Raw genomic sequence first — 14,205 nt, 5'->3', positions numbered from 1 at the left:
GGGTGGATCTATTCCTAGGTAGAAATCTAGTGTACATGCTACATCACAGAGATGTTCCATCAAAGAGGCATTGGCCAGTTCGACGACATGACCTTGTTTCCAACACGTTTACATACATCGACCCCATGACCGAAGCCCAAACGGTTGGTTAATCGCTCTTAGACCTCGGGCCGGGCATTATATACTTCATGCCGTCGGTCAAACTGCCAAAGAACAGCGCCTTGAGATCCGTCACGATATTCTCCCTCCCATACCACGGACCCTTCCGCATAGCCAGCGGGAGCCGGCCGTGCGCGCGAACGAAGTACGCGCTGTTCATATCGATGACGGAGTGGCGCGGCGCGTTCGCCTTCTCCTCGGCCGACAGCACAGGCGCAAAGTACGCGGCGCCGACGGCGCGGGCGCGCTTGATGACCTTGATCGTGAGGCGCGCCATGGCGTCGGCGCCGGGGGTCCAGGTGCCGGCCACGTAGCCGATGACGGCGACCGCGTTGGGGACGCCCTCGAGCATGCAGCCGCGCCAGCAGTAGACCTCGCCCGGGTGGACGGGTTCGCCGTCGACGGAGAGGGCGATGGTGCCGAAGAGCTCGACGTAGAGGCCCGTGGCGGTGACGATGATGTCGGCGGGGAGGAAGCGGCCCGAGCGGGTGCGGATGCCGTCCGCGAGCACGGTGTCGATGTGGTCCGTGACGATCTCGGCGTTGGGCTTGTGGAGGGCCGCGAAGACGTCGCCGTCCGGGGACATGCAGAGGCGCTGGCGGAACGGGTCGTATTTCGGGTTGAAGTGGACGTCGACGGGGTAGCCCGGGGGAAGCTTCTTGCGGGCCTCGGCGGTGAGGAAGCGGCGGCCCACGCGGGGGAAGGCCAGGAGCCAGGTGACGAAGAGGGTCTCGCGGACGAGATCGCGCGCGTAGGCGATCCAGTGGACCAGCCAGAGGGGCAGGAAGCGGCGGAGGAATTGGTCCATGGGGCTCTCGGTCGGGGGGGAGAAGACGAAGGAAGGGCTCCGTTGGAGCATGGTGGTGTGGGAGGCGGTCTGGGCCATGGTGGGGAAGAGGGTGATGGCGGTGGCGCCGGAGCCGATGATGATGACGCGCTTGCCGGTGTGGTCGAGGTCTTCGGGCCACCACTGCGGGTGGGCGACGACGCCGGCGAAGTCTTTGATGCCGGGGATGTCGGCCTCGAGGGCGCGCTCGTAGGAGTAGTATCCGGTGCACATGAAGAGGAAAGAGGCCTTGAATATCTTGCGGACGGTTTGGGGTGTGTCGGTTCCGTTGCCGTCGCCGTCTCCGCCTTCCTTTGGTTCGGGACCGACGTCGACCTCGAGCACCCAACGAGCCTCGGCCGAGTCCCAGTTGGCAGAGCGCACGCGGTGGTGGAGGCGGATGTGGCGGTCAATCCCCTGGGTGCGGACGGCGTCCTGGATGTAGTCGACGATGGGGGGACCCTCGATGATGAGCCGGTTATGGGTCCAGGGGTGCCAGGAGAAGCCGAAGGTGGTCATGCTGGCGTCGCAGCGGAAGCCGGGGTAGCGCCAGAAGGACCAGGTGCCACCGATGACGTCGCGGCGGTCGAGGACGGCGTAGCTCAAGCCCGGGAGCTCCTGTTGCACGCGGTAGGCGGCATTGATGCCGGAGAGACCCGCGCCCAGGACGAGCACGTCGAGGTGCTCGACTTCGGGGGACGTAGGCATTTTGAGGGAGTTGATGGGCGGCGAGGGGACGACAATTGGGTGACTGAGGCGTCGTCGTACTCGTCTGGATCACGAACGTCCCACGAATACTCTGTACCTTGACAGAGTCGGGGAATGGGACTTGTTGAGACACCATTTTCATGTGATACTGGGGCAGTGGGACCCCAAGATTAGTCGAAGGTTTTACTTCCAATCACAAGGCGCGAGAGGAAAAGGGATAAGATAAGAGATATTAGTCGTTTCAGGGAGTCCTGCTGAGTAAGTTGGGTACCTACTCTCATGTCGCAAGTGCGTTGTACCTTAGGTAGCTGTGAAATCTCCATCGTGGATAAAGATGCCCATTATCCTGTAATTACCCATCTCGTCCATTTCCGGCAAAGAAATCCCGCAACTCTCACTCCGTCTTCTCGACACACATGTCCGTATAGCTCTATATGATTAGCGAATGAGATGCTAAACAACTCTAAACGGTCTAATAGTCTAATGGTTAGGACATGGGATTCTGATTCCCAGGGTCCAGGTTCGATTCCTGGTTAGACCTGTTCTTATTTTGTTGCCTATATCGTCTTGTTTTTGTCGCTTTATTTTTATCTGAACTTTTCTTCTTCTTTTCCCTCATGTACAGCATGCAGATATCTCCTCTAGGAAACCGAGGAGGGGGCGAAAGAAGTGTCTTTCATACCCCGCATCCCGTCACTTTTCGTTATAAACGGCAAACCGCTCTCGTTACAGCAAGCGGTTGTTTCGGGGTGTTCCCAACAGTCCGCCACACGCCTTCGTACGGATAGGCAAGAAATTCCGTGAACAAGTCCAACCTTGACCATCTAAAATGGGCCCAGAGGCGCCGGTCCTCTAGTCTACTCTGTAATTAGTACGTGTACCGTGTACGATCAGAGTCTTGGCCACACACCCAGGTTTCACCTTCGAATGGTTTTTGGGTCTTGACGCTGGACTATACTGATAGCATAAGCAGGACGTAGGTTGTACAATGTTCTTCACTTGGTCAAGGGCTTGGGCTTGAGAGCTTAAGGTTGCGGCAAGGTACTTTTACGTACGGCAGCACGATGCACGATGCGATGGAATTAGGTACCCGTCCTAGTGTATACCTTAGGCCTTCGCAAGTTACCTAAGGTACCTTAGTCATTAATAAGGTACCGCAAACTTCGCGTAGTTTGTACATTACGCGACACGTCAAGTAAGCATCACGTGGCCTCCACCCTCTCATCTTCTTTGTGCCGCTACTACTGTACCCTAGTCTACCTACTCCATACCTGCTGTCTCTCGCCCGCCACAGTCCCCATTTCTGGGAATGCCTTTTTTCCCTTTTTCCAGCCGGGGGCGAAGATGGTTCTTCTTTCCAGTCGCGATAGCTTCTCAAAATGCCTATCAATATTGGGTGCTGTAGCGTACCCCATACCCCGGATTACTCCACATCATCGTGGGCCAGCCGCCAAAGAGTCAGCGGAAAATTGCCCCCAGGGCCCCCCAGATCTGGCGCTATTTTCCACAATACCAAGAACAACAAACAAAATGCGGTGGCGCACTCTAGTTATGCTGGGTACACCGTACAGAGGCTAGTGATACGAAGTTATGGACAGCTCGCTCCCTCAATGATCGACCAACCAGAAGCCTAGACTCGCGAGTAGCTACAGCTCTGAGCATCTTTGCCAAGCGTCGACAACACACGGCAAGGTCCCTGGATCCCTTAGGCCGAACCCATCTGCTGGGAAACAAGACGAAAACTCTAACAAAACCGTCATTTCCATTGCATGCATGCATGGTCTCGACGGGGACTGCCGTTTGGCTCCTGCAGCCCCAATGGATCGTTGCGGAGATCCGACGCTACGCCAAAGCCCCGTGGGGAAGAGCTGAGTCTTGACCATTCGCTTAGATCTCGGAAAATGTCTGCCGTCGAGGCCGTGCTCTAGTGCCAAAAAAACGAGCTGCCCGCTACTGATTCATTGCACTTTGCCATCTTGCCCAAGCTGCAAAAGTGAGGGTCAATGGCTCGCGTCCGCCGGTCGAGAGGGCGACTTCGGCGGTCCCCTGATCGCCTGATCCTCCTTTGGAGTAGAGCTGTCTTGCTCCCGGCCTTCTTCAACTTGTATATAGATATACGACTCCCACCCCTCCCCGCCACGGCCAGAAGAGGTTCAGGATCAGATCACATCTCAGTCTACGTGCTGTGAGCTGAGCTGTCTCTTCGCCCTTTCTTCCTCACATCGACAACTCATCACCGACCCTTGTACGATTTGACCATCGAACACTTGCAGCAGTCATGTCGAAGCCGGTCTCGCGAGACGGCCCTGGCGCCGTCGACCCGGAAAAGGGCCACGAGGAGAGGATCGACAAGATCTCCGACAAGTCGAGCACCGACAGCAACCAATTCGTCACCGATGAAGATTCCCTTCCCGAGGGCTACTTCAAGAGCCGATTCTTCATCGGTACCATGTTGGGCATTGGTCTCGGTCTCATGGCAGGTGTTGCTGGCTTTGGTTTTGCTGCCCCTATTCTCGGCATCATCAATGCGGATATTGGTCCGGTGAGCTTTCTCCTTTATTCCCCCCTCCCCCCAACTCCCTCCCTATTGCGCTACAACACCACTAACAATTCGTTTCCAGGACCCCAACATCGTCTGGGTCGCCCTCGTCTACACCCTTACCAGTGCCGTCACTCTCACAATCATCGGCCGCCTCAGTGACATCTTCGGACGCCGATGGATTTTCGTTGGTGGTGCCGCCCTCGGTGTCCTCGGCTGCATCATCTGCTCCGTCGCCACCAACGTTCCCATGCTCATCGGCGGTATGACCATCATCGGTGTCGCCGCCGCCACCCAGCTGTCCTACTTCTACGTCATGGGCGAGCTGGTGCCCATGAAGTACCGCCTCGCCGGTAACGGCTTCTGCTACCTGTTCTGCATCCCCGGGTCGGGCATCGCGCCCATCCTCGCGCAGGCCTTCCTGCAGAACCACCCCAACGTCGGCTGGCGCGGGCTCTTCTACCTCAACACGGCCATCAACGCGGCCAGTCTCTTCTGCTGGTTCTTCTTCTACCACCCGCCCACCTTCGAGATGAAGCACGGCGGCGGCGCCAAGTTCTGGGACTACATGCGCCGCTTCGACTACGTCGGCACCGCCTTCTACACCGGCGGTCTCCTCATCTTCATGATGGGCCTCAACTGGGGCGGCGGCGTCTACGCCTGGGACTCGGCCAACGTCATCGCCACCATCGTCGTCGGCTTCGTCGCCCTCGTCGTCTTCGTCCTCTGGGAGTGCTACGCCAGGCTGTCCGAGCCGCTCGTGCGCATGCGCTACTTCCGCCACCTGCCCTGGGTCGCCTCCACCGTGCTGACGGGTCTCGGCGCCAGCGTCTACTACGCCTTCGCCATCGTGTGGCCCAGCATGGTGGCCGTCATGTACACCACCGAGGGCCACTCGACCTTCTACACCGCCTGGCTCGCCTCCATCGTCTCGCTCTTCATGGTCGCCGGCCAGATCGTCGGCGGCTTCCTCGGCAAGCTGATCGGCTACCTCAAGTGGCAGTGCGTCGTGACCTTCACCATCGGCGGCATCGCCTTCGCCACCATCGCCACCTGCGGGCCCGACACCCCCGTGCGCGCCTCCGCCCTCGTCGGCGTGGGCGCCTTCATGGCCGGCTGGGGCGAGGGCACCGCCATCACCATCGTCACCCTGTGCGCGCCCGACCAGGCCCAGCTCGGCAGCGCCAGCGGCGTCGCCGGCAGCATCCGCTTCCTCATCAGCAGCATCGCCGCCACCGTGTACAGCGTGGTGCTGTCGAACCGCCTGGCCGTCGAGGTCCCCGCCCAGGTGCCCGGCGCGCTGGTGGCCGCCGGCCTGCCCGAGGGCAGCGTGGCCGACTTTATGGCGGCCCTCACGACCGGGTCGTTCGGGGGCGTCGCTGGGCTGACGGACTCGATCCTGGCCACCGGCATGCGGGCGTACCAGGTGGCCAGCAACGACGCGTACCGCACCGTTTTCCTGACCAACATTGCCTTCTCGGTCGTGGCTATCTTCTGCGCCGTGATGATGCCCGACATGGACGTCCACATGACTGACAAGGTTGCGACGACACTTCACCAGGGCAAGGACAAAGACAAGCTGCCAGGCCAGTAAATAATTGGGGAAAATAAAAATAAAAATAAATAAAAATAAAAAAGGGGCGGCGGCAAGAAACAGGTGGTGGTTGCTTTTTTTGTTTTCTCTTGGATGATGTGCCAGATGGCGCGTGGAATCACCCGAAGGCCTGCCTATATGTATCATATTTTAATGACCGACATTTTGTCACATGGTTTTAAACCATGCATTTTTCATTCGCCATGGTTCCCTCGTCTTCACACTCGTGTTGAGGTCGTTTCTTTTCGTAGATGAAAATATTCGGTGACGACGTCGATAAGGTAGACGTAGACCCGTGGCTTGCGGGCTGTCGATGGAAGGCTGAAGCTGTACATCATGCCACGCTTGGGCTAATGAGTACCAATGCTCTTCCCACAAAAGCGAGGGGAAATAGGGGGTGGTCTAGGGGGTGGTCCAGGGGGTAGGTTAGGTCCCATTATCCGTGGTTGTGGTGGTTGTAGACTGTAGTTGCGATGGTGGCGTTGGGGGCTGGACTGGATAATACGAAGTACGTCGACTTCCGAGTCGGGGCTTGGGTGTACCTGCACTGATACTACCTGGGGGGTGGATATAAGGCATGGTGACCGAGTACTCCGTAAAGTCGACCTCCGTCTCGATATAGCCTTGTATTTTGGAGGGTATTCGTACAAGTGAAGCTCGGTGAGGATCTGAGTCAGACCATCTTAAACCAGTAAGAATGCACAAACTGGCCCGGAATACGGAGTACTGGCACCTCATTGGATGAGCCCGGAACTTCACTTACCTCGAGGTTATGGACACCACACCACATAGGCGTGGCGGTATGAGATTATCATAGTTATCACTTTTCCATTATCCGCTCTTCTCTTTCGCTCTTATGCCCGAAACAATATCATTCTCACCAAATTCGTATAATTCAAGGCGCACAAACCTGACCATGGGTGAGGACAATTTCAAGCCGGCCCTTCTCGTGGTCGACTTTCAAGAGGATTTCTGCCCTCCGGTACGTCAGCCTGCCACTTTTTACTTCGCTGCCCTTACGTACCTACGTCGTACATCCTGTAGTGTCACGTAGTGTCACGTACACCCACTCCTTCTGTCTCACGCGGCTCCCCGACTCCCCCGACTCCCCCGAAAACACCCTTGCGTTACTAACATAAAACTCCTCCCCTCCGTCTCACCCCGCAACAGAACGGCTCTCTCGCAGTACCAGACGGCCGGGCCATCGCCCCGGTAGTCAACTCCCTCCTCAAGCTCCCGTTCGCGACCAAGATCGCCACCAAGGACTGGCACCCAGCCTCCCACGTCTCCTTCGCGACGAACCACCCGGGCGCCTCACCCTTCCTGTCCACCACCACCATCGCCAACCCGCACAACTCGGCCGAGAAGCTCGAGTCGCGCCTCTGGCCGGCGCACTGCGTGCAGGACACGCCCGGCGCGGCGCTGATCCCCGAGCTGGAGGCCGACCTGCTCGACGCCGTGGTGGCGAAGGGCACGAGGCCGGATATCGAGATGTACAGCGCTTTCTACGGCCCGTTTGAGGACCCGGGGCGCGTGGCGGATTCGGGGCTCGCGGAAAGGCTGCGCGGGGCGGGCGTCACGGATGTTTTTGTGGTGGGGTTGGCGGGCGACTACTGTGTCAAGTGCTCTGCGATCGATGCGGCGGCCGAGGGGTTCCGGACTGTGGTTGTCGAGGAGGGGACGAGGTGTGTTGACCCTGCTGCTTGGGACCGGGTGAAGGCTGAGTTGGCTGTGGCGGGCGTTCAGGTCGTGAGGTTTGAGGGGCCGGAGGTGGAGAGGGTCAGGGCGCTTGCGAGATGTGAAGGACGGGCATTCATATGGATCTAATGACGTGGATAATGACGGAAACTGAACGAATGAGGGTCTGATTTTGGAAATTGTTGACTTGTTTATATCTGATGTTTATATCTGATATTTATATCACTGGCGATGAGGACCGCGTGAAGAGTGAATGATTACAGTGACCCTCCGTAGCTACGAATAGCACTTGCCGTTGGTTATATTTGAGTCGATGCTGCTGTTCTAGATGATGTACTACGATAATTTCATGACATTCGAATTAGAATATACATTTTACCACGTGAGGACGATTCGCCTCACGGAGAAGTATTCAGGAATTGCGATCAATAGTCGCATCTCCCCTTACCCAGGTCCACGATAATCACTAGCAGTGACGGAGTACAGTCTTCGATGGTCAGCTTACGTTGGACACTATTAAAAAATCCGGGATAACTTCTTCTCCCTGCCTTGTGACTCGGGTATTCTCCATCTTTCTCTTTATGTATTCCCCTTCTCCGTACTTTCTGTCCAACAAACTCTCCCTGCGTTGCTGGCGTGGGAAACGGACCTGATGAATCTTTTGGACGAATCACCGTATCAGTCCCTACAGTCGTGGTCAAGAACAATGCCAGACGAATCCCTCCGAATGCCCGACCTATTCCATTGTCCTCCCCGAGGCTTGTCGGGAAAACAGGACTTTACCGAGGATCTCCGAGTCACAGGACGGAGACCACAGCACTTCCACAGAGCACTATGTCAATGTCGACTATACACGGCATCCGACAGAATGAGGAGATGGGCTTCTGCTAAAAGAGCCACATGTCAAGTATGAGGCGGAGGTGTGGCAGCCTTTTGAGCCTGAGTATTTTGGGATCTTACGAGTGTTTGATCGAGCGTTGCGCATGTCTCCAGCCTCCATGGTACGGAGTGGAGTACCTTCTAGACTGGCAGCACAGCATAGAATATGCAGGTACCAGACGTAATTGTTCACTGATGTGACTGACTATCAGCACGGTCAGGCGCACTGACCACCGTGTACCTAAGGTAATAGGTAATGGTGGTACGCGGTCGGTCGCGTTCCAAAATTTCGTTCCTTCCTCCTCGGCGGCGGGAGGCCACTAGCTGGGCAACCAGCCGGGGGCTTCCTGCCTCCTAAGATAGGTACCCGCTTTGTACTGTGATTTCCCCTCCTTTTTCTTCTTTCCTTTTTTTTCTTTTCTTCACTGCACCTTCCCACTTATTTTATCAGTGGATCACCTAGCCTTATCTTTTTTTCCTCTCCACACCCACAGAATCACAGCCCAACACTACCAACCGGTTGGACGAATGGTCCTGCATAGCCGTCTTTGCACAACCTTTATGCTCCTTCCTGCCTTACCTACTACCCCTTGGCCTCTTTTTGCCCCTTCCTCCTTTATCTGGATCGATTAGTTTTTCCTACCAGGGACGCTTTTCCCCATCGCTTCCTACTAGGCCACCTCCTTTCTTTCTCTCCACCATCAACAACCCGTGGAAGATCGATCACAGTGCTTTTGCGCGCCTCGCTTTCTTACCTCTCGTCCCTGGTCGAGATTTTGATCGTCCATCAAAGGGCATCAAAAGTCGTCATCTTCGTCATCGCCCATTCTTGACCGCCCTTATTCGACCCAATTGCATCTGCGTTGGGGCTGCCAGCGGTCTTGGATTTCTATCCCACAAACCTCACGCCTACCAATTGCATTGCCACCCAAGGCCACTTTGCATACTTCCTTCCACCGCTTCTTTCTTTCCTTCTTTTACTTTTCCCCTCTTAATTCTCCTTAATTGCCCACATTCTTCTGCCGAGAGTCGGTCACTCCGGATATATCTCCGGTATCAAACAAGCACGAGTGCGAATACCATACTCATTGACATCATCCATTGCCGGATCATCCGCATCCGCAAGCTGGTATGTACCACACAATCCTGCCCCTCTGCCTATCTTGCATCGTCTGTTGCATTTGCTACTTCTGCACTTGCTACTTCTGCACTTGATACTTCTGCCTTGCTACTTCTGCGCTTGCTTGCCTTCCCGGGACTTCCCCTGGGCTCGGGTAGAACATCATTCACTGATTTACGTTGCCATTCTAGATACCTCCTCCGAATCCTCTTTCATCCGACTTCCCCGATCGTATCTCGATCCCCAATGTCGTCGTAAACGAAGAAGCAACTCCCTAATCAACACCCTCAACATGATTTCCTCGTCCTTCTTCCCCGCGCGCTTCCGGGGCGAGCAACCCGCCACCCCGCAACCTACACCGACTTGGTTTGGGAAACGCATCACTCCCATCCTCCAGTTCTTCTCCCGCCTCGCTTGCTCCCATCCTATCCATACCGTTGTCATCGTTGCCGTTCTGGCCAGTTCTTCCTACGTCGGTCTGCTGCAGGAGAGCTTGTTCGATGCCACCATTACTGTCCGCTCTGCGGACTGGTCTTCCCTCATCGAGGGAAGCCGTTGTCTAAAGACGGGGCCCGATTCCTCTTGGCGTTGGCAGACCGTTGAACACCACAAGAAGCTCCAGGACACCTCTTCTGCTCAGGCTGCCTACGACCACCTCGCCCTCCTGACCCTCGTCTTTCCCGAGTCCCAGTCCCCCGAGTCGGCCAACACGGCTCCGCGTGCGCAAGCCATCCCCTTCGCTCCGAACACCTCCATCACTCAGCTGCCGCCCACCTCCAATTCGCTGGCTAGCTATTCTCAGGACACGGCCCTGGCTTTCGCTGTTTCCTATGCCGAGGCCCCCGAGCTTGTGGCCTCTATCCAGGAGATCCCCAACGTCGACGACTCCGACGACTCGGAGCTCCGCGAGACCCCCCACGGTCAGGAGTCCAAGATGTGGATCATGAAAGCGGCCAAGGTCAACACCCGCAACAGTTACATCCACTGGGTGAGCAACGCTTGGTCCGAATTCATCGACCTCCTGAAGAACGCTGAGATGCTTGACATTTTCATCATGGCCCTGGGCTACCTCTCCATGCACCTCACCTTTGTCTCTCTCTTCCTCTCCATGCGCCGCATGGGCTCGAATTTCTGGCTCTTCATCAACGTCCTCCTCTCCTCCGTCTTTGCTTTCCTGTTCGGCCTCATCGTCACCACCAAGCTCGGCGTCCCCATCAACATGGTCCTGCTCTCCGAGGGCCTGCCTTTTCTCGTCGTCACCATTGGCTTCGAGAAGAACATCGCCCTCACCCGCGCCGTCCTGAGCCACGCCATCGAGCACCGCCGCCGCGAGGCCGCAAAGAGGAACGGCGGCAGCAAGTCCAGCAAGAGCTCGGCCGCGTCGCCTTCCAGCGTCGTCCAGTACGCCGTCCAGGCCGCCATCAAGGAGAAGGGCTACGAGATCATCAAGGACTACGTCATGGAGATCTCCATCCTCATCTTCGGCGCCGCCTCGGGCGTTCAGGGCGGCCTGCAGCACTTCTGCTTCCTTGCCGCGTGGATCCTCTTCTTCGACGGGGTCCTCCTCTTCTCCTTCTACACCGCCATCCTCTGCATCAAGCTCGAGATCAACCGCATCAAGCGCTACGTCGACATGCGACGAGCCCTGGAGGACGATGGCGTGAGCCGCCGCGTGGCCGAGAACGTCGCCAAGAGCAGCGAGGCTTCCGACAATGGCAACGATGCCGACGGCAAAGAAAAGGAGTCTTCGTCCCTCTTCGGCAAGCAGAAGAGCAGGAACGTGCCCAAGTTCAAGGTCCTCATGGTCACCGGCTTCGTTCTGATTAACCTCGTCAACATCTGCACCATCCCGTTCCGGAATGCTAACACCTTGTCCTGGACGGATGGTCTGAGCTCCATGGTCACGCCATCCCCCGTCGACCCTTTCAAGGTCGCCGCCAACGGCCTTGACGCCATCCTCGGGTCTGCCAAGGCCAACAGCCGGCCTACCATCGTTACCATCCTCACGCCCATCAAGTACGAACTAGAGTTCCCTTCGGTGCACTACGGGCTTCCCAGTCGGTCCTCCAAGACGGGTGCAGGCATTTCTGGCGACGGCGATGGCAACCTGGACGGCTACGGCATGGGCGGCAGTGTCGTCGGCAGCATTCTGACGAGCCTGGAGGACCCCGTCCTCTCCAAGTGGATCGTTGTCGCTCTCGCCCTGAGCGTCGCCTTCAACGGTTACCTGTTCAACGTCGCTCGCTGGGGGATTAAGGATCCCAACCTGCCGGATCATCAGATTGACCGCGACGAGCTGGCACGCGCCCAGAACTTCAACGACACCAGCACTGCCACCCTGCCTCTCGGCGAGTACATCCCTCCCCCGGCGAGCGCCTCCAGTCCCGTCACGCCGGCCTCGACCGACGACGAGTCGGACCCGCTCACGATGCGACCGGTGCAGGCTGCGGCAGAGTCGTCCGAGTCGTCCGAGTCGTCGACGCTTTCGGCACCGCGTTCGTTTGCCGAGTTGGACAAGATGGTGGCCGAGAAGCGGGCGCATGAGATGAACGACGACGAGGTGGTGGCCATGTCCCTGCGCGGCAAGATCCCCGGTTACTCCCTCGAGCGTACGCTCAAGGACTTTACGCGCGCCGTCAAGGTGCGCCGCTCCATCATTGCCAAGACCAAAGCCACCGAGGGCTTGACCAGCAAGCTCGACCGGTCGAAGCTGCCGTACGAGAACTACAACTGGGAACGCGTCTTCGGAGCGTGCTGCGAGAACGTCATCGGCTACATGCCCCTGCCCGTCGGCGTGGCCGGCCCGCTCGTCATCGACGGCCAGAGCTACTTCATCCCCATGGCCACGACCGAGGGCGTGCTCGTGGCCAGCGCCAGCCGCGGCTGCAAGGCCATCAACTCGGGGGGCGGCGTCATCACGGTGCTGACCAACGACGGCATGACGCGCGGGCCTTGCCTGAGCTTCGACACGCTGGAGCGGGCCGGCGCGGCCAAGATGTGGCTCGATTCGGACGCGGGCCAGGCCAGGATGAAGAAGGCGTTCAACTCGACCAGCAACTATGCGCGTCTCGTGCAGATGAAGACGGCGCTCGCCGGCACCAACCTGTACATCCGGTTCAAGGCGACGACGGGCGACGCCATGGGCATGAACATGATTTCCAAGGGCGTGGAGAACGCGCTGGACGTGATGATGAACGAGTGCGGCTTCGAGGACATGAACATCGTGTCGGTGTCGGGCAATTACTGCACGGACAAGAAGGCGGCTGCCATCAACTGGATCGACGGCCGCGGCAAGAGCGTCGTCGCCGAGGCTATCATCCCGGCGGAGGTGGTGCGCAGCGTGCTGAAGAGCGATGTCGACAGCCTGGTCGAACTCAACATTGCCAAGAACCTGATCGGATCGGCCATGGCGGCTTCGGTGGGTGGCTTTAATGCCCACGCCGCCAACATTGTGGCTGCCATTTTCATTGCCACGGGTCAGGACCCGGCCCAGGTGATTGAGAGCTCCAACTGTATCACCATTATGAAGAAGTGAGTCCACGTTCCTCCCCGTCATTGTCATTTCTACTTTTTTTTCTTTTTTCTTTTTTTACTAACCATTTTCTTTTTCAGTCTCCGCGGCTCCCTCCAGATCTCCGTCTCGATGCCCTCCATCGAAGTGGGCACCCTCGGTGGCGGTACCATTCTTGAGCCTCAGAGCGCCATGCTCGATATGCTCGGCGTTCGCGGCTCGCATCCCACGCAACCCGGCGAAAACGCCCGACGACTTGCCCGCATCGTTGCTGCTGCCACGCTTGCCGGTGAGCTGTCTCTGTGCAGTGCCCTGGCGGCCGGCCACTTGGTGAAGGCCCACATGCAGCATAACCGGTCCCAGCCTGCCACGAGAACCAATACACCGGCTCCCAATGGAGCTGCGGCACCTGCCGGCCTTGCCATGACGAATGCTACCGGGAAGGCCGGATCATCGACCAACCTGAGTGCTGCTGCTGCCGAGCGCGCACGTCGTTAACCTTTTTTTCTTTCCTTCATTTTATTTTCAGACTGGTCCATTGTTGACCAAAATACATAATGACATGTAAAAGTATAATAAGAAACACCAAAGACGAGACAAAGCTTTACACGGGCATTTGGACCTGTGGAGTTTGTCTTCCAATTATAGGGCAGGGGAAACAAAAAGAGAAAGGGAAGGGAAGGGTAGGGTGACTGGGTGGCTTTACTAGACCAGACCTGCGGTTACCCTTGTGGTTAGTCCACTTTCTTCCGACTCTTATGGACGTGGATGGGATATGCCCTGTTTTCCCCTTTGCCTTGTTGTCGCTGGCCTTGGAGAGCTGCGATATGTGGAGGTGCAGTGCATGGTGAGTGAGGGTGAGAATGATGGGGTGAGATAATACATCCATGTATACACGAGGATGGGGTGCATCTCCTGGCTTTTGTGGCTACCTAAGTAGACAAGAATTCTCAAGAAACTATAGTATTTTAGAATCCCTTTAATGATCTTATCTGTGATAAGGACTTGTAGTTATGCTATAGGTAAAATGACTCGGATTTCCCTGGCTTATAAAGCGCCTATGTATTAATAACTTGCCTCTGTCTATTAGGCATAGTAAGCTCTTTATTAGTCGTGTCTATGGATAATACTAAAGTGGTTCGTTCTATTTCGGAAAAGTAGAATACAAAAA

The 14,205-nt window shown here is 56.9% G+C and overlaps 4 protein-coding genes and 1 non-coding gene across 5 annotated transcripts; 4 read left to right on the top strand and 1 right to left on the bottom strand.

The window, feature by feature from the left end:
- Positions 1-1,791, bottom strand: SODALDRAFT_331740 (monooxygenase). The gene has a single exon (XM_028611527.1). The coding sequence runs from the start codon at positions 1,691-1,693 to the stop codon at positions 149-151; it is 1,545 nt and encodes a 514-aa protein (XP_028467440.1). The 5' UTR covers positions 1,694-1,791; the 3' UTR covers positions 1-148.
- A 371-nt stretch (positions 1,792-2,162) lies between these two features.
- Positions 2,163-2,234, top strand: SODALDRAFT_t90. Its single transcript has one exon. It is a non-coding gene; the product is annotated as a tRNA-Gln (tRNA).
- A 1,737-nt stretch (positions 2,235-3,971) lies between these two features.
- SODALDRAFT_274813 (MFS general substrate transporter) lies at positions 3,972-5,826 on the top strand (the record flags this gene model as incomplete). Its single annotated transcript, XM_028607956.1, has 2 exons — positions 3,972-4,235; positions 4,315-5,826. The coding sequence occupies 2 exons, from the start codon at positions 3,972-3,974 to the stop codon at positions 5,824-5,826; spliced, it is 1,776 nt and encodes a 591-aa protein (XP_028467439.1).
- A 916-nt stretch (positions 5,827-6,742) lies between these two features.
- Positions 6,743-7,833, top strand: SODALDRAFT_339107 (pyrazinamidase/nicotinamidase; the record flags this gene model as incomplete). The annotated part of the gene is made up of 3 exons (XM_028612832.1): positions 6,743-6,808; positions 6,997-7,605; positions 7,801-7,833. The coding sequence occupies 3 exons, from the start codon at positions 6,743-6,745 to the stop codon at positions 7,831-7,833; spliced, it is 708 nt and encodes a 235-aa protein (XP_028467438.1).
- A 1,982-nt stretch (positions 7,834-9,815) lies between these two features.
- On the top strand, positions 9,816-13,532 carry SODALDRAFT_339106 (hypothetical protein; the record flags this gene model as incomplete). Its single annotated transcript, XM_028612831.1, has 2 exons — positions 9,816-13,054; positions 13,136-13,532. 2 exons carry the CDS (start codon positions 9,816-9,818, stop codon positions 13,530-13,532), a joined length of 3,636 nt encoding a protein of 1,211 aa, XP_028467437.1.
- Between the last annotated feature and the right edge of the window lie 673 nt (positions 13,533-14,205).

The sequence above is a fragment of the Sodiomyces alkalinus genome (genome assembly GCF_003711515.1).
Source record: "Sodiomyces alkalinus F11 unplaced genomic scaffold SODALscaffold_3, whole genome shotgun sequence".
Lineage (NCBI taxonomy): Eukaryota > Fungi > Ascomycota > Sordariomycetes > Glomerellales > Plectosphaerellaceae > Sodiomyces > Sodiomyces alkalinus.
This window is presented reverse-complemented; position numbering and strand designations above follow the sequence as displayed.

Coding starts and splice junctions, on each gene's coding strand:
- SODALDRAFT_331740 (XM_028611527.1), bottom strand. CDS start 1,693: ATGCCTACGTCCCCCGAAGTCGAGCACCTCGACGTGCTCGTCCTGGGC.